General features: G+C 41.7%; 1 protein-coding gene across 1 annotated transcript in view; it reads left to right on the forward strand.

Annotated features, from left to right (window-relative positions):
- The window catches only part of KLHL1 (kelch like family member 1), a 311,682-nt gene that overhangs the window by 129,024 nt on the left and 163,467 nt on the right, over nt 1-19,191 (forward strand). The window contains exon 4 of the mRNA XM_064174201.1: nt 880-1,076. Within this exon, the coding sequence (XP_064030271.1) occupies nt 880-1,076 (197 nt within the window). The remainder of the gene's footprint in view (nt 1-879; nt 1,077-19,191) is intronic.

The raw sequence follows: 19,191 nt of genomic DNA on the forward strand, positions 1-19,191 counted from the left end.
AGATACAGCTCTAGACAGAAATATACAAGTTAGAAAGTAATGCAGAAACACAACAGCCCTCCCAGAAACCTGAGTCCCCAAGAGGGGCTCCCAACCACCCTTCCCCCTCCTTTCCACCCCTCTACCTTATCCCAGTGTTTGCCTTACATTCTAAGTGTGTTTGGAGGATTGGCATGGGGAGGTTCGGAAGCATTTGGAAGCAAAGGGATTAGTTACACAGACAGCAGGTTAGAGAGAAGTGCATTCAGCCAGAGCCAGAGAGCAACTCTTTTATCTGTGTATATGTTCTTATTTTTATCCATCTCAGCAAGCCTATGAGTGCAGTAGACATCACCATTGTTTCCTTTTCACAGCCTATCATCTAATTCTTCTCACCAAAATATCCCAGCTAGATTCAAACTAGCACAGTGTATCAGTCTGCAAGACAAAGATAACAGCTTATGTAATGAGGTGCTGTCTAAATGTTAATTAATGAAAGATAAATATGATGAAACCATATATGTTCCTTTATCTAACTTTAAGTCATTTAGAAGAAGCATATGCTATGAGAGACCTGCCATATGTTTCTCAGATAAAATGAATTCTGAAGTCACATTACAAATAAACAATGTGAAGTTTGGTGATTTTAAGCTCTGTTTTGAAGGTATTTTTATGACTCTATTCTTACTATGTTAGTTATTTCGTTCTTTGCTGGGAGGTAAAGAGTTGTGTGTTTTACTCTGTACCACTGAAGGTAATGCAAGCTGACTTACTAATTTAAATGCATAAACAAATAAATAAGGCCTGTTAGGTATCCAGGTGTTTGCTCAAATTTTATTGTTCTGGTAAAAACAATCCAAATATTCCAAAGTCACGTGTTGTCAATCTTTTTTTTTCAAGGCTGCCTGGAATTGAAAGAAGACACCATTGAAAATCTTCTAGCAGCTGCCTGCCTCCTTCAGCTCCCTCAAGTAGTAGAGGTTTGCTGCCATTTTCTGATGAAGCTTTTGCACCCATCCAACTGTTTGGGAATACGAGCATTTGCTGATGCACAAGGCTGCACAGAGCTTATGAAGGTGGCTCACAATTACACTATGGTAAGGCAGTTTTAGAATATCTGCATTTTCATCTTGTGAATCTTCTATATGCAGAAATGTATTGATAATTTTTGGACTGAAACAAGTCTGTACTTACACCTTATGGTGTACGACACCTTATATAGAACTTTATTTTGTAAGTAGTCCCTTTCAAATTATAGAACTAGTGATTCCTCTCAACTTTAGCCTGCTGGGATGAATGCAGTGTCAGCTAAGTGAGAACAATGTATGTGTTACTCAGGTACATGTTCACATACAGGTGACAATAGTAAAGCATCCTTTGAAAATAAATAACTTTTTTTTAAAAATTTTATATATATATATATATATATATATATATATGTAGTCATAGAATCATAGAATCAACCAAGTTGGAAGAGATGTCCAAGACCATCTAGTCCGACCTATCACCCAGCCCTATCCAGTCAACTAGACCATGGCACTATGCACCTCATCCAGTCTTTTCTTGAACACCTTCAGGGACAGTGACTCCACCACCTCCTTGGGCAGCCCATTCCAATGCCAATCACTCTCTCTGCCAACAACTTCCTCCTAACATTCAGCTTATACCTCTTCTGGCACAACTTGAGACTGTGTCCCCTTGTTCTGTTGCTGGTTGCCTGGCAGAAGAGACCAATCCCCACCTGGCCACAGCCTCCCTTCAGGTAGTTGTAGACAGCAATGAGGTCACCCCTGACCAAAGCTTTAGGGAAGCTTTGTAATTTCCTTTGTTCTACACTGGAACAATATTAAGAGAAGTTTGGTTTTGTGATGGTTTGGGTGTTCCCCACCCCCCCACACTTTAGAAATCACCCAGACTAGACTCAGCTGGCTCTGGAAATGTAAATGAAGCTATTCATTTACAGCTAGCACAACATACAAGCAGATATTTACAGTAGATACAGTTATAGATGGAAATATACAAGGTAAAAGGTAATACAGAAACACAACTCCCCTCCCAGAAACCTGAGTCCCTAGGAGGGGCTCTCAACCACCCCTGCACCTTCCCCCTACCCCTCTCAACCTTACCCCAGTCCTAAAGAAGAATAGAGGTTTGGCCAAAAGGTTAAGAAGCAAAGTGGGTTAGGCCAAATGGAAGGTGAGGTTAGGGAGATGCAGCTCAGTCAGCAGCCCAAGCGAGAGAGAGGCAAAATGGCGAGAGTGTTATCTAATGCTTTCATTTCTTCTTCCCGAACTCCTCTGCGAGACTTCTGAGGGAAGCAGACATCACCATTGTTTTTCCTTTCACAGCCTGTAATCTAGTTCTTTTCACCAAAACATTCTAGCTAGCTTCAAACTAGCACAGGTTTGGGTTTTTTTTTCCAAAAAATATCCTTTCTTTTATTCATCTGTGAAGTACATTAAGACAGAAAGTCAAAGACATAAAGAATTTTATCTGTCAATATTTTATTTTTATTCCATTTAACCCTGACAAAAGAGGTATACCATTTATATTAAAAATTAATCAGAATCAATGAGGCAAAAATGCATTATTCAGAATCTGAATCATATTGGTAGGAATTTGAATCTTCATAGATTGACAAAATTAAAAACATCTGACTCAAGACATGAAGCATGCATAAAGAGTAGATTACGTATTATTTCTGAGAAATAATCATAGAATCATAGAATCAACCAGGTTGAAAAAGACCTCCAAGATCACAGTATCACAGATCAGGATTGGAAGAGACCTCACAGATCATCAAGTCCAACCCTTTACCACAGAGCTCAAAGCTAGACCATGGCACCAAGTGCCATGTCCAGTCTTGCCTTGAACAGCTCCAGGGACGGCGACTCCACCATCTCCCCGGGCAGCCCATTCCAGTGTCCAATGACTCTCTCAGTGAAGAACTTTCTCCTCACCTCGAGCCTAAATCTCCCCTGGCGTTGCTTGAGGCTATGTCCTCTCGTTCTGGAGCTGGCCACCTGAGAGAAGAGAGCAACCTCCTCCTGGCCACAACCACCTTTCAGGTAGTTGTAGACAGCATCCAGTCCAACCTAGCACCCAGCTCTAGCCAGTCATCCAGACCATGGCACTATGTGCCCCATCCAGTCTTTGCTTGAACACCTCCAGGGATGACAACTCCACGTTTTGGTCTTTACTGAAGTTGCTATTGAAGTAACAGAGCAGATTTCAGTGAGCCTGCTTTGCTTGTCCAGCAATTATGTCCTTATTTATTCTTTTCTGTAAGTCAATGTAATTCAGTGGTTTAACTGTGTTTTTCTTATCACTACAGCTCATTATACACTTACAGAGCTAGCTCGGTGGCTGGTTTTACTTTTCTCTGTATTTAGACATCTAAAATGCTAGTTTCCAGGTCTGAGCTTGTCAGTTTTATATGCATCTGTCAGTGGTGACAAATAAGCTGTCAGAGCAGAATTCATCTGATCAACCTTAGAATGAGATTGTATTAGACTTGAACAGGTATGGGCTGGCAAAACCTATCAACCTATCATTTTGATTTTTAGATTTTTAGATTTTTATATTACTTTGATATATTCACACTTTTTAAACTTTTTGAGAGAAAAGCAACATAAAAATGAAAACCCTAGTAGAGAAAAAACTTGCTTTAAAAAGATCTCATGAGCTAGATGATCCTTTTGGTCCCTTCCAACCCTGTCTGATTCTATGATTCCTTAAAACAATACATTGAAGTAAATTTGAGATTAATGAAATTAGGCCATTGCAGTATGTTCAAAGATTTGTGAATGGTGCATATATGATGTATATCTTCCCTGGGGAGGGACTTTTTAGGTTATCAGGTAGTGACAAGATTAGGGGGAATAGAGCAAAGCTGGAGATGAATAGGGTCAGACTGGATGTGAGGAGGAAGTTGTTCAGCATGAGAGGGTGAGAGCCTGGAATAGGTTGCCCAGGGAGGTGGTTGAGGCCCCATTGATGGAGGTGTTTAAGGCCAGGCTGGATGAGGCTGTGGCCAGCCTGATGTAGGCTAGCGTGTCCCTGGCCATGGCAGGGGGTTTGGAACTAGATGATCCTTGTGGTCCTTTCTGACCCTGACTGATTCTATGATTCTCTGTATCAGGAAGCTCACAAAGATCTGTGCCCATTTGTAAGATATGAGGTATTTTATATCGTCTATTACCAGTTTTAATGCTGAAGTCTAAAGTCTATATTATAAGTAATGGGAAAAAATAGTAGCTCAAAATGGCAGTCAGTTGTAATTAATAAGCAAACTCTTGATGTAGCTACAATTACATTTGCAGGTGTGCATGAATCACACTGTCTTTGCCAGAAAGGCAATAATCATATCTATTCAACTATGCTATTCCAATATTTTTTTCTGTATGTGATTAAATTTCCAACCCATTGAAAACATAATCCTAAAACTTAAGTTTCATAGTACGTGATATTTTCATAGGCATCGTGTTACTGCACTCTGTGTGTTAAAGGATGTGAATGTGAAGGAGAGCAAGGGGGAGTTTGTTATCCAAGTTGCCTTGTTCTATCCAGAGAATCTGAGAAGGAAGACCTATCAAAAAAAAAAAAAAAAAAAAAAAAAAAAAAAAAAGTGTTGTAGAGGAGTTTTGTTTGCATTTGGGGTAAGATATGAGGCTGATTTGAAGGTTTTTAAAATAACTGAAAAATATATACAAAGAGAATTTCCCCCAAACTTATATACAGTTAACCCACACAAATTCTTTGTATGCGGTTAGTGAAACTATTTTACAGAATGTCTATATACAGCAGGACTAAGCAATTGGGTTTGGAAAGGTTCTGGATAGAGATTCTTGTGGCATAAAGTGCCACTGGTAAAGTCACTGAGATTTCTTAGCTGTTCAAATCGAGAGTACAATTACTCACTAAGTAGAAGTCACAGTCTCTGTGGTCCCAAATATGTGTAGCGAAAGCCATGTAGTTGATCCTCATGGACCTAAATAATTCAGTTTGGATATTGGGGCGCGCTGTCTGAGAAGGTTCCACGGCCAAATCGGGCTGATGTGGCGAGCTGGAGCGGCGGCGGGCTGGAGCGGCTGCCAGCCGGGAACGCCTTGGTCGATCGCCCACTGGATCGGTGCAAAGTACTGTGGGACAGAGTCATACACAGCGGGTAAAGGTAGCGGCCCCAGGCGACGAGGAGGCTGGGAGAGGTGAGCGGGGGGATGGTGGCAGGAGCGCTTTGTGTACCTGAATTGCCCTATTTATAGGAGGTGGGCCGAGATTGATGGTCCTTTGGCCACAATACTGTCCAATAAGCATCTGGCAGCAGGCCAAAGCACGCCAAATAAGGAAGAGTCCACAGGTCTGGTACCCCCAAATATAGGAACAGCACAGGTGGGCCACACGCTAAGTGCGTGGGCTTGTGCAACCTGTTTACATCAACCTTATATAACCAGGGCAGGCCAGACTCTAAGGCACCAGGCTTGTTGTGCTCCTTTGTCCGCCCAATGTGATTTCCCCTGCTTTAGACAGAAAAACACGTTTTGGTGGGAAAACATGTCCAGGCAAGCATAGGCCTGTGAATAAGCCTATTTGGGCCTGTGTGGGCCTCCACCACAAAAAAATGGGGAAATGTTTGTTTCTGAAAAAGATTTCATGCTTTCAGGAGAGTATAAAGGCCCTTTAGAGCTGTTCAGGGTGTGTTTTTTTTAAGAGTTGCAAGTTATGTATCTCAAATTCATAGAATCATAGGATTAACCATGCTAAACACCCCCAGCTCCCTCAGCCTCTCCTCACAGGGCTGTGCTCCAGGCCTCTCACCAGCTTTGTTACCCTTCTCTGGACACATTGCAGTATCTCAACATCTCTCTTGAATTGAGGAGCCCTGAACTGGGCACAGTACTCAAGGTGTGGCCTGACCAGTGCTGAGTATAGGGGAGGAATAACCTCCCTTATCCTACTAGCCACAGTGTTCCTGATGCAGGCCAGGATGTCACTGGTTCTCCTGGCCACCTGGGCACACTGCTGGCTCATGTTCAGCTACTACCTACCAGTACACCCAGGTCCCTTTCTTCCTGGCTGCTTTCCAGCCACTCTGTCCCCAGCCAGTAGCACCCTTCACTTGGCCTTGTTCAGTCTCATCCCATTGGCCCCTGCCCATTCCACCCAGCCTGTCCAGGTCCCTCTGCAGGGCTCTCCTACCCTCCAACAGATCCACACCTGTTTCTAGTTGGTGTCATCTGCAAACTTACTGATGCTGGACTCAATCTCCTGGTCCAGATCATCAATAAAGATATTAGACAGGATTGGGCCCAGCACTGATGCCTGGGGCACAGCACTAGTGACAGCTGCTGACTACATGTGGCACCATTCACTGCCACTCTCTAGGCCTTGCCTTCCAGCCAGTTCTTGACCCATTTCAGGGTCCAGGATTCTGAATCTTTAAATCCTCTTACAAGGATCATTGCAAAAGCTTGTTTATTGTGTATAGGAAATAATGGTGCTCCTAGAAAAGCTCCTTGCTTTTAAATATCTACCATATAGTGTATAGGAAATATCTGCCATATTCCGTATAGGAAATAATAGTGCTCCTTGCTTTTAAAAATCTACTATTACTTGAAAGCTGTACTAAGTGGCTTGAGAAGTTCGTGGCATGAAGGCAGAACAATTGATTATTCAGTGCAGCGTTTGGAGTTTGGATATTTCTTCTTTGTAAACAAGAAAAAAACAAACCAGCGTATTTCTTCATGAAAATTTGAAACAAAGCAGCTGAAATGCATTTTCCTTAGTTACCATCTTAAATATTTAGATTATTTGTCATATAAAGAGTGGATTTCTCAGTAAATAAACATCTTTGAAAAATGAAAAACACCTATTGGAAAAAAAAACTCAAAGGGTTGATGCTTTGACAGCATTTGGGAGAACTTTGAAGGCTTTTGATGAGTGAAATAGCATTGATTTCTTTCTACACTTCTTGAAATTATCAGAAATACTGAATATCTTTCTGGATACTTAGCATTAGAGAGCCACAGTATTTTTATAACTTATCATTTCCTTGACTAGGGAATTATAGCTAACTATCTGAATAGCCACTTCTAGATTGCTAATTATCAGAAGATTTTTCTAATACAGTACAAATAACAAAGAATAGACAAGAAACACTTCATGAAAGTAAGGCAAGGTGAGTGCTAATGGCAGAAACTATGTAGCTCTCATCCTCTTCTTTTTACCTACAGAATACATACATTAAGCACAAGAAATTATGTTTTTGACCCCATTCTGTCTCTTAAATATTGCTTAAAGTATTTTCAAAACAAAAGATAATAGTTTTTATTCTACTGACCACAGTGCTATAGTGAAATACTGTTAGGCCTGTTACAGAATAATAGAATCATTGTCTCATAGAATGGTTTAGGTTGGAAGAGGCCTCAAAGATCATCCAGTTCCAACCACTCGCCATAGGCAGGAACACCTCCCACTAGAGCAAGTCACGCAAGGCCTCATCTAACCTAGCCTTGAACACTTCCAGGGAAGGAGTATCCACATCCTCCCTGGGCAAACCCTTACCACAAAGTTTTTTTGAGATAAAACTCCAGTAGAGCAGGTGCAGAGAAGGGCCACAAGGCTGTGGAAAGAGGTCTGGCAAACATGACCTATGAGGAGCGGCTGAGGGATCTGAGGTTCTTTAGTCTGGAGAAGAGGAGGCTGAGAGGGGAGCTTATTGCCCTCTACAACAACGTAAAAGGAGGTTGTAGTGAGGCTGGAGTTGGTCTCTTCTCCCGAATTACTAATTATAGGACAAGAGGAAATGGCTTCAAGTTGCGTCAGGGGAGGTTTAGGTTGGATGTTGGGAGGAAGTTCTTTACTGAGAGGGTGGTTGTTGGGGCATGGAGGCTGGCGAGAGGTGAGATCGGGGTACTGATGACTCGAGACAGCAGCTTCTAGGCATCAGTACAACAGTACACTTTATTAAGGCAATACAATGGCTTATATAGTGCCTCAGAGGAGGTGTGCACAACCAGCCTGGGGCTGGCAGAAGTGGACAGTACAGATTGGCCCCAAGTTATGTGTAAGGCAGAGTTAGGTCACCTGTGGTAAACACCCTGAGGCTCCCACCCAGGGGGGCTGGCCGGAGTCAGCCCCCTGGGGCTGTGTCTGCCCCAGGGGCCGGCAGTTTCCACCCCCTGACAGCTGTGCATGGGTTGCTCATAGTTCTCAGCCTAGGCCCCTGGGAGCCTGTAAGACTCCAAAGACACTTCCCATCACAGGGCCTGATGTTTACATTCCATACCTCGTTGCAGGAGAAAGCTTCCCACAGGTGGTCAGGCACTGGAACTGGCTGCCCGGGGTGGTGGTGGAGTTGCCATGATTGGAGGTGTTTAAAAGGAGAGTGCATGTGGCATTTGAGGCTATGATCTAGTGATGACGGATGCTGGGATGAAGGTTGGACTGGATGATGCTGGTGGTCCTTTCCAACCATAGCAATTCCTAGTGATTAGATGTTGTGCTGAGGGATTTGATATAGACAAGGACTTGTCAGTGTGAAACTAATGCTTGGATTCGATGAGCTTGAAAATTTTTTCCAATCTAAGAAATTCTGGATTCTGTGATTCTGTGAAACGATCATCTACACTGCTTGTAAGACAAATACTTTAAAAATTAAATAATCTTGCAAAAATAGATGTATAAAGACGGAATATACTATAGAATGTGTTCATAATTTTGAGTTATGACAAGTTAAATCTCATCTTAAAATAATTTTGCTTCTTTATTAATTACCTAGGTAACATTAGCTGTTGATAACTATAAAAAAAAATGCAAAGCAAACTCAAAATCAAAGACTAATCCTCATTAGCTCTTAGCTGAAGTACTAATTTAAAGTGTTAGAACCTTAGGAAAGCAGCAAATGTCTTGTCACCCAAGTGCAAGGTCCTGCATCTGGGTTGAGGCAATGCCAAGCAGAAAAAGAGGCTGGGCAGGGACTGGCTGGAGAGCAGCCCTGAGGAGAGGGACTTGGGGGTGCTGCTGGACCAGAAGCTCAACATGAGCCAGCAGTGTGCACTTGCATCCCGGAGAGCCAACCAGATCCTTGGCTGCATCAGGAGAAGTGTGTCCAACAGGGCGAGGGAGATGATTTTCCCCCTCTACTCCACTTGGCTGACACCCCACCTGGAGTACTGCATCCGGTGCTGGAGCCCCTATTACAAGAGGGATGTGGAGATGCTGAAGTGTGTCCAGAGAAGGGCCACAAGGATGATCAGAGGGCTGGAGCAGCTCTCCTGTGAGGACAGACTGAAAGAGTTGGGGCTGTTGAGTCTGGAGAAGAGGAGGCTGCGAGGTGACCTTCTTGTCACCTTGCAGTATCTGAAGGAGGCCTACAAAAAAGTTGGGGAGGGACTTTTCAGGATATCAGGAGGTGACAGAACTGGAGGTGGGGAGATTCAGAGTGGATGTGAGGAGGAAGTTGTTCATCATGAGAGTGGTGAGAGCCTGGACTGGGTTGCCCAGGGAGGTGGATGAGGCCCCATCCCTGAAGGTGTTCCAGGCCAGGCTGGATGAGGCTGTGTCCAGGCTGATCTAGGGTGGGGTGTCCCATGGCAGGGGGGTTGGAACTAGATGATCCTTGTGGTCCCCTCCAACCCTGACTGATCCTATAATTATTTAAAAAAATAATTAACTGCAGTTATATCTATATCTTTCTATAAGCAGAGATATAATACCCCTGCTATTTACTGAGATCTTCAGTCTTCAGTGTCAAATGTCAAATCATTCTTTTGAAATACAAATTCTAAGTGAGGAAAAGAGAATATGTGCATGGAGGAAGGGAGGCAGTGAGGAAATTAAGGTAAGAAAGCAGTGAAGGACAACTAGTGAACATTTGGAAAATTTTCAGGAATGAATGTTAGGAGGAAGCTCTTCACAGAGAGTGATTGGCATTGGAATGGACTGCCCAGGATGGTGGTGAAGTCACTATCCCTGCAGGTGTTCAAGCAAAGCCTGTCTAAGGCACTTAGTGCCATGGTCTAGATGATTGGCCAGGGCTGAGTGCTAGGTTGGACTGGATGATCTTGGAGGTCTCTTCCAAACTGTTTGATTCTATGACTCTAAATACACTTGCCAAATAGCAAAGTCATGAGATTGATGGGGGCTGAGAGAACAGTCTAGACTTCATAAAAACATAGTGAACAATGAAAGTTGGAGATTTCTATGTTTGCATTTCCCATGCTTTTTATTAATGGAATTTTTTAACTTGAGTATCCAACTAAATGTTAAATGGCAACATTTTAAATTAAAGCATTAGAAGCAAGAAATGTAAAATAAGAGCAGAAATGCCAAGTTTAATTAGCTTCCTTTTTTAGATTTAGTGTGGATTATTTTGTTTCCAAGGCGTGAATTTACCCTGCTGCTATTTGATGGGTTTGGGGTTGAATTTTTTTTTTTAATTTTTCATTTCAAGGCTTTTTTAGGAATTAGGTTTGAATGAGTCTGCTAACTTCATTGTACACAAATATCCATATCTCTCTTGGTTTAAGATTTCTCTGCTTCTTAATTGCAATCTGGGTCTTTACTGGCTTGTCAATTTCTGTAGATTTTCAATCTGCAAAGCCATATGTCTGGTAAATTTAAGTTCCTAATTTATTATCAGAATTACATGATCATACATAATGTATGTGTGATGTCTGAAAAAAAAGGATCACAGGATGTTAGGGGTTGGAAAGGACCCAAGGACATCATGGAGTCCGACCCCCCTGCCAGAGTGGTACAATACTATCTAACACAGATCACAGAGGAACACATCCAGACAGGCCTTGAAAGGCTCTAGAGAAGGAGACTCCACAACCTCTCTGGGAAGCCCATTCCAGTGCTCTGGGACCCTTACAGTAAACAAGTTCCCCCTTGTGTTGAGGCAGAACCTCTTTTGCTGCAATTTACACTCATTGCTACTTGTCCTATCCCAGAGAGCAAATGAGCAGAGCCTGTCCCTCCCCTCCTGGCCAGCCCTCAGATACATATAAACATCTGAAACCTGGCCTGGCCGGGGGAGGGAGGGGGTGTGCAGAAAAATGCAAAAAAAACAGCAATAAGCTAAACCAAATACCTTCTTCTAACTACTTTGGTGGTTTTTTTATAGTTTTAGTTTTCAGGAGTGTCATATGTAGAGAAGATAACCTCTAAAGTCAGCAATTTATCAACTTGTCAGACTTGTCAGAAATCAGCGTCGTAGTGCATGGTCTCATCTCTCTCTTTATAAACCAGCAGATAGTCTGTCTCAAAATTGTGGTGGCAACCTTGTTGGGATGCAGCTCTTTTTAGAATATATGACTTATTTTATAATACACTTTACTTTGAACCACTATGTGTTTGTTGCTGGAAGTTTTTAATAGACCTTGTTAGTGTAATAAACTCTGTTTATTGATGTACCATTAGCCCTTGATGTACCATTAGTCCTTCTCATAACAACTGCTTTTCTACATTAGTAAATACTGAGAGAGGTTTGCTGTGTTTTTCCTTAACACTGTAATTGCAGCTTGATTTTAAAGAATGGGAAGTTCTTAAATATTGTATTCATACTTGGTAAGCTTTTGAGGATGACTGTAGCTTGCATTCTCTCCCCCAAAGAAGAGCTTGGTTCTGCTTGTGTTGTGCTATGTAGATAACACTTAGTAATTTAGAATGTGGCTTTTTGAGTTTTGCCACCAGTTTCTTCATCTCAGTGTCATGCCATTTCATTGATTATTTCAAAGGGAAAATTAAAATGCTTCACACTTAACAATGATTTAATCTGTCAGTGCTTAACTACTCAGGAAACTTAGCTTAAAATTTAGTGATCATTTTGCATCTTGAAACTGCAGTTAGACTACTGAGCTGATTGAGCTTATTCTACATTTTTATTTCACTGTGTTTCAAAATGAATTGCTAAACATAAACCTGGAAAATCTTAAATTGCTTTGATGCCCTGCACTGGAGGGTGATTATAAGGAAAATATCCATAACATATATTAATAAAATGAGTAATGTGTCTGGAACTTAGTCAAAATGTTAGCAATATAAAGGACTCAAATGTACATTACAATTCCAAGCCTGGGAGATGTGAAATGCTTTCACATCCCTTTGAATGAAGTGATAGAAGGTATTTAGTATCTTGCAGAAGCAGATCTTTGCTTCACATTGCAAGGGTCATTAGTCCCATCACAGCAAAACAATATTAAAAGTTAATTATAATCATGTAAGTAGTCTTAGTGACATGCACTATCTGTTTCTAGACCCTTTAACTTACTAAGAATTCTGATTATACTGCAGATGGAGCAACCATTTCATTATGTGAAGTGTGTACCTCATGCTAATTTTATAATGATCTTTTATGGTGAAGAGCTTTAGCAATCATGTTATTAGTCATTTTATTACCCAAGTCACCAAATTTCATATTTAAGATTTGGTCAGTTGGAGTAGGGAGATAGTGCCATGTAAAACCTTTCCTATCCAGTTCCATTTGCTACAGCTCATCTTGAAGCGTACAAAATTGTAACAATTCTCCACACTGACATTAAGAAAAATGTGATTCATAGATGTTGATGAAGTCATTAATGGAAGGTGGTTGTATATTCAGTCTTTCATTTCAGTCTAAATATGGCTTTAACTAAAATGGATAAATGGGCACAGTCCAATGCCATGAATTTTAACAAGTCCAAGTGCTGGGTTCTGCACATTGGCCACGACAACTTCATGTGGTGCTACAGGCTGGAGACAGAGTGGCTGGAGAGCAGCTAGGAAGAGAGGGACCTGGGGGTGTTGGTAGATAGTAGCTGAACGTGAGGCAGCAGTCTTTTCAGGTGGCCATGAAGGCCAGCAGCATCCTGGCCTGTATCAGGAATAGTATGGCCAGCAGGACTAGGGAAGTCATTCTGCCTCTGTACACAGTGCTGGTTAGTCCACACTTTGAGTATTGTGTCCAGTTCTGGGCTCCTCAATTTAAGAAAGATGTTGAGGTACTTGAATGTGTCCAGAGAAGGGCAACAAGGCTGGTGAGGGGGCTGGAACACAGCCCTTTGAGGAGCGGCTGAGGGAGCTGGGGGTGTTTAAATAGGAGAAGGAGGGGAGACCTTGTTGCTCTCTACAACTACATGAAAGGAGGTCATAACGAGGTGAAAGTTGGTCTCTTCTCCTAGGCACCCAATGACAGAACAAGAGGACACAGTCTTAAACTGCACCAGGGCAGATTTAGGCTGGACATTAGGAGAAAATTCTTTGCCGTAAGAGTGACTGTCATTGGAATGGGCTGCCCAGGGAGGTGGTGGAGTCACCATCCCTGGAGGTGTTTCAGAGGAGGCTGGATGAGGCACTTAGTGCCATGGTTTAGGTAATAAGAAAAGTTACATCATAGGTTGGACTGGATGATTCTAGAGGTGTTTTCCAACCTGGTTAATTCTGTGAGATAAGAAGGGAGACAATGTTAACATTTATTTAACATGTGCTGTTTAACTGAATTTATATACAAAATCATCAGATGGCTTTTTGCTATTTAAAATAGCTGACCAAATACTGGTCAATAGATGGGGACCAGATAACAGCACTGTTAACTTCATGGCATGCTTTGTTTTGACAGTGTTGACCTCCTTATCACCACATTGGTGACATAGATAAATAGGCAATGAATTTGGTGGAAAGCTGACAGGGCAGACAGGCAGAAAAAAGTCCAGATGCTTACCAGCAAATAGAGATGTTCTTCAGGCATTAAAGTCCAGTACTGTTTAACAGCTTAATTATTTAGATCATAGGATAGAGGTCTCTCTCACAGCAGATAAAAGTTTGCACATGTCACCAAACTGGCAGCTGCAGATGATCTGTCTATTCAAGGACAAGGCTGCTATCTAGATGGCAGGGTGGGAGGAGTGGAGAGACAGGAACACTGCAAAGTTCAACAAAGGGAAATGTGAAGTCTGCAATCTGGGGACAAGCCACCTCAGGCACCAGTACAGACTGGGGAGCAATTGCCTAGAAAGAAGCTCTGCACAAAAGGACCTGGGGGTCTTGAAGGACACCAAGTTGAGTGTAACCCAACAATGTACTCTGGCAGCAAGGAGGCCAACAGCATCCCAGGATGTGTTAGTGAGAATTATTAAGTTAAGGAAGGTGATCCTTTCACATTTGACACCCACAAGACCACGTACAAAGTATTGTGTCTACTTTGTTGTCCCTCAGTACAGGACATGGATGCACTGAAATGAGTCCAGTGGAGGTTGCTAAGTAGTTGGATGATGGCGCACATGGCATGTGAGGAGAGTCTGGGAGAGAAGGGCCTGTTGAACCTAGGTAAAGGAAGGGCTAAGGGAGACCTTATTGCTCTCTGCATCTACTTGATTGAAAGATAACAAGATGGTGTCAGACTGTTGTTGGAGGTGCAGAGTGATAAATAAGAGGCACAAATCAGAACACACTATGTTAAGATTATTTTTATTTTTAAACCATGGGAGTAGTCACACACTAGAGAAGCAATAAGCAATGGAGTTTTTGAGATCTCTTCTTGGAGGTAGTAAAGACTTGACCAAAAACGTCATTGAGTAACCTGACCTAGTTTGATGTGCACTGAGCAAGGACTTTGATCGGATGACCTTCAGAAGTCACTTTGAAACAAAATTATTCTCTAAGGCTATTAAATCTATGTGCTGTATAATTTCTGTGAAGCCAGGGACATGAAGCAAAAGTTCAGACTTTTTAAAACAAATTTTTAAGCACTGTGCAACAGATGGGATTACCAGAGCTAACATTTAATTGACTTTTATTAGCAACAAGCATGTTAGTTACAGCTTAGCAGTAACACACTGAAATTTTAAAGCATTCTGTGATTTTCTCTATCTTATGCTCTGTCAGACATATGCTTTCAAAATATATTCTTGTACAAAATGTCCTGCTTGCACTGTAAATAGCAAATATAAATCTACGAGGAGACCTGTGCAGTTTCTGTTCAGATTTTACAGCATCCTGCACTTAACAGATGATCTGTAAGGTGTTTTTTTTCCTTAGGATATATAGTGTTTGTAGAAAACTACAGTGACTCCAGACAGCAATAGAACATCTTTCAATTGTTTTATTTTTGAGTTGTATTCAAAACTCCTATTTAAACATTTGTGCAGCCACCTAAGAGGTTATTGTGGTAGATTACAGTACTCAAATGACTGTGGAAGAGACTGTATCATGCAATGGAAGGTGACATTGTTAGTGCTACTGCTGAGCACTTATTTGTCAAAAAAAACCCAAAAGCAATATATTACATTATCCACACTTTGCTTCAGCAAAGCCTTTGACACTGTCTGCCACAACAAGCTCCTGGTAAAGCTGGCAGCTTGTGGCTTGGACAGATGCACTCTGATATAGGTCAAGACCAGGCTGGAAGGCCAGGCACAGAGAGTGGCAGTGAATGGAGCCACATCCAGTTGGCAGCTGTCACTAGTGGTGTTCCCTAGGGATCAGTGCTGGGCCCAGTCCTGTTCAGTATCGTTATTGATGATCTAGACGAGGGGATTGAGTCCAACATCAGTAAGTTTGCAGGTGACACCAAGTAGGAGCAGGTGTGGATCTGTTGGAGGGTAGGAGAGTCCTGCAGAGGGACCTAGACAGGCTGGATGGGTGGGCAGAGGCCAATGGGATGACATTTAATAAGGCCAAATGCAGGGTTCTACACTTTGTCCACAACAACCCCAAGCAGCACTACAGGCTGGGGACAGAGTGGCTGGAAAGCAGCCAGGAAGAGAGGGACCTGGGGGTAATGCTACATAGAAGCAGAACATGAGCCAGCAGTGTGCCCAAGTGGCCAAGAGAGCCAATAGCATCCTGACCTGTATCGGGAACAGAGTGGCCAGTAGGACAAGGGAGGTTATTCTTCTGCTGTACTCAACACTGGTCAGGCCACACCTTGAGTACTGTGTCCAGTTCTGGGCTCCTCAATTCAAGATAGATGTTGAGGTACTGGAACATGTCCAGAGAAGGGCAATGAAGCTGGTGAGGGGCCTGGAACACAGCCCTGTGAGGAGAGGCTGAGGGAGCTGGGGTTGTTTAGCCTGGAGAAGAGGAGGCTCAGGAGGGACCTCATTGCTGTCTATAGCTATCTGAAGGGAGGTTGTAGCCAGGTGGGGGTTGGTCTCTTCCCCAGGCAACTAACAACAGAAGAAGGGGACACAGTCTCAAGTTGTGCCAGGGCAGGTCTAGGCTGGATGCTAGGAGGAAGCTCTTCACAGAGAAAGTGATTGGCATTGGAATGGGTTGCCCAGGGAGGTGGTGGAGTCGCTGTCCCTTCAGATGCTCAAGGGAAGCCTGACTGAGGCACTTAGTTCCATGGTCTAGTTGATTGGCCAGGTCTGGGTGCTAGGTTGGAGTGGATGATCTTGGAAGTCTCTTCCAACCTGGCTGATTTTATGATTCAATGATTCCAATTAAAGAATCAAATCCCTTCACTTGTTTAGTTAAATTCTGATTGTTAAAGTTGTTATTTTGACATTCCAAGTGTTTGTTAGTTTTTTTAAAGACCTTTTTTTCCATCTAGCATCCTTTGTAATGGTAAAAGTAAACTGAAAATGTTGAAAAAAAAAAGCAGAGTAATTGAAATAAATAATAAACCAGAGATAGAGAGATAAAGAGACACATTTTTGGAACTTGCTGTAAGGCCTACACCTGATCTGGAAGTATATTTTCTGAGGTGTAAGATTTTCTTTAATTACACCACTTGAAAGCTGTACTAGCAACACATAGTAACATAACAGAAAAAATTAATCAAGACTAAAGCAAACACAAGTAAGAGTCCCAGAATGCTTCTGACTTTCAAACAAAACATGGCATTTGACTTTTATATAAAAAATTAAACTTGGTATGAGCTTGACAAATGTGGCCACCAATGAAATGATATTTAGAAATGTCCTTGCAATTCCTATGTGTTAGTGTCATCAAGTAATGTAAGTATTAAATGTGTGATATAGACAATCAGATTAGCTTCTAATCTCTTTGGGTTAGCTGAGAAGCATTCCATTTATTGTGAGACCTTGGCAAAATGCAAAGCTTTTTTGCATAAAGATCTCGTTCATCTGACTTCAGTTAACAATATAGACTTTTTTTTTTGAGGACTTAATGTAAATGGAGTTTCTCTGAATCTGCCTGAATCTCCATTGCCTATAGGAGGTGTCTAGCACAGCAATACTTAAATGCTTAAATACAGTTTTTGTACTGTAAGTGGGACAAAAACAGATGGAATGGTTCTGATTTCCTTCCTGCTTCAAAGCTGTACATGAAGTCTAAGTTACTTATCTAAAAACTAGAAAGAAAGCCATGTTTTTAGAAGACAACTAGTTCTATGTCAACATACATGTAATGAAAGGACACTTCAAATGCTTTTCTCTCTCCCTGTTTAGAGTCTGCCTAACTAGGATTAGTCTAGTGCTGGAACAGCTAACAAAGATGAGATTGACTGAGAAAAAACACATCCTGAAATTACCTGCTTTCTTCTTTCCCAGATTAATCTATTTCTCTTGGTAGTGTGACTTTCTTAAAATATTAGCCTATTACTTGTTTTTTTCCTAGTGGTGGGACATTAAACCATTTTTATGACTACTGTTACAACTTATGCTTCCAATCTCTTTTTTTTTTTTTCTTCTTTTTGTCTTTGAGAAGAAATGGTGCTTTGTAGATCACTTTTCACACTGGTGTTTTTAACATTCTTGTTTGAAAGTAATAATCATCACTTAGCACAGTGTGCTTCTTTTTTACAAGTTCTCCTTAGTACAACTGTGACGTGGCACATTACAGTACCACTCCATCAAGACACAGTGGGAGAAGAGGAAAGTGAGAGCATTTCAAGAACTAGCATATGGGCAACAAGATAATGAATAGGAAATACAGAAGGCAACTGCTGGTAGTAAAATGCTGTGAAATCTACAGGAAAATAGTTAAGCAAATAGTCTATAGTGCATTAATCACAATTTGATTGCTTCTTTATCATCAGGAACTTCAATTTCATTGCCTAAATGCCACATTAGAAAGGTTAATATGCTGTATTATTCCTAGAGTGTACTGCTCCAAAAAGTATCGCTCTCATCTGAATTATCTTTTTACATTATACACAAGACTCCACAGTTCCTATGGTTTTAATTTGTTTTTCTAGTTCCAGAAATGTGACTATTCAGCAGCAGTGCTAATATCCCATCAAACTAATACTTACTAGGCTTCACAGTGCTGGCAGGAGTATAATTTCATATTAAGAGCAGTTAATAGGGTGCAAGATATGTTCCCTCTTTCTTCTGTGAATCTGATCATGGTTTCTATGTCAGATCAGCAGAACTACTTTTAGTCTCTCAAGTGAAGACTACATAAATTTATAAGTCCTGCTTCATCTCACTGAACTGTAGGCATAAAGTACTATCCATAGAAATTGTTTTATTTATAGAAGAGTAAGTTTGGTAAGAGATGAATCCCCTTGTGTTCTATCTGGTCGTTAGAAATCAGAGGGGATAGGGGTGCCTGCACTTACTTCTTAATAGGTATGCCTGCTGTGACTGTATGCCTGACACCTGGCACACAAGCAGCCTGTCTGTTGTAGATCTGTCTGCATTCAAAAGCAGCAGTCAGGTACTCCAATAGTGCAGTTTATTCATATGCTCCATAAACAGATCCTTTAAGATTGCCAGCGATAAATGCAGTAAACTGCAGACTAGCTCTGTAAATGCAGACTAGGTCTATAAAATACAGTTGCAATCACAAACTCAATCTCCCAGGGAAGCATTCAGCATAGCTGAGGTCGCAAATCTTACCAAAAGGAATTCCTTCAGAGGGGGGATGGGGAGATGAGGAGTACAAATGAATCTGCTCCTGAAGATTTGGCATCAAGATTTCAATCCCCTCAAAATGAGACATGAAATTGGGGTAATATTTACTCCTCATTATTTACTGTTGTGCCAAGTATGTGGGTAGGAGTGTTGTGCAAACCATCATTACTGGTGGTCAAACAGTTGTTCTTTTATTAATTGCACAAGGTATTTCTTGGGTTTGGTGTGACTCCTCTGTTCAGCAGTGCTGCAGGTGATAAGTGGGAGAATGGAATGGCAAGCCTCCACCTAGCCACTCCATTCTTCCTGGTGCCATGGCAACGCAAACTACCAGATCTTCTCCTAGCCTCTGTGCCTGCTCTGGTCACCTTGTGTTTATCAGCTATATTGAGCTTGGTAATTTTCTACT

Source organism: Pogoniulus pusillus, chromosome 3, assembly GCF_015220805.1.
Source record: "Pogoniulus pusillus isolate bPogPus1 chromosome 3, bPogPus1.pri, whole genome shotgun sequence".
Lineage (NCBI taxonomy): Eukaryota > Metazoa > Chordata > Aves > Piciformes > Lybiidae > Pogoniulus > Pogoniulus pusillus.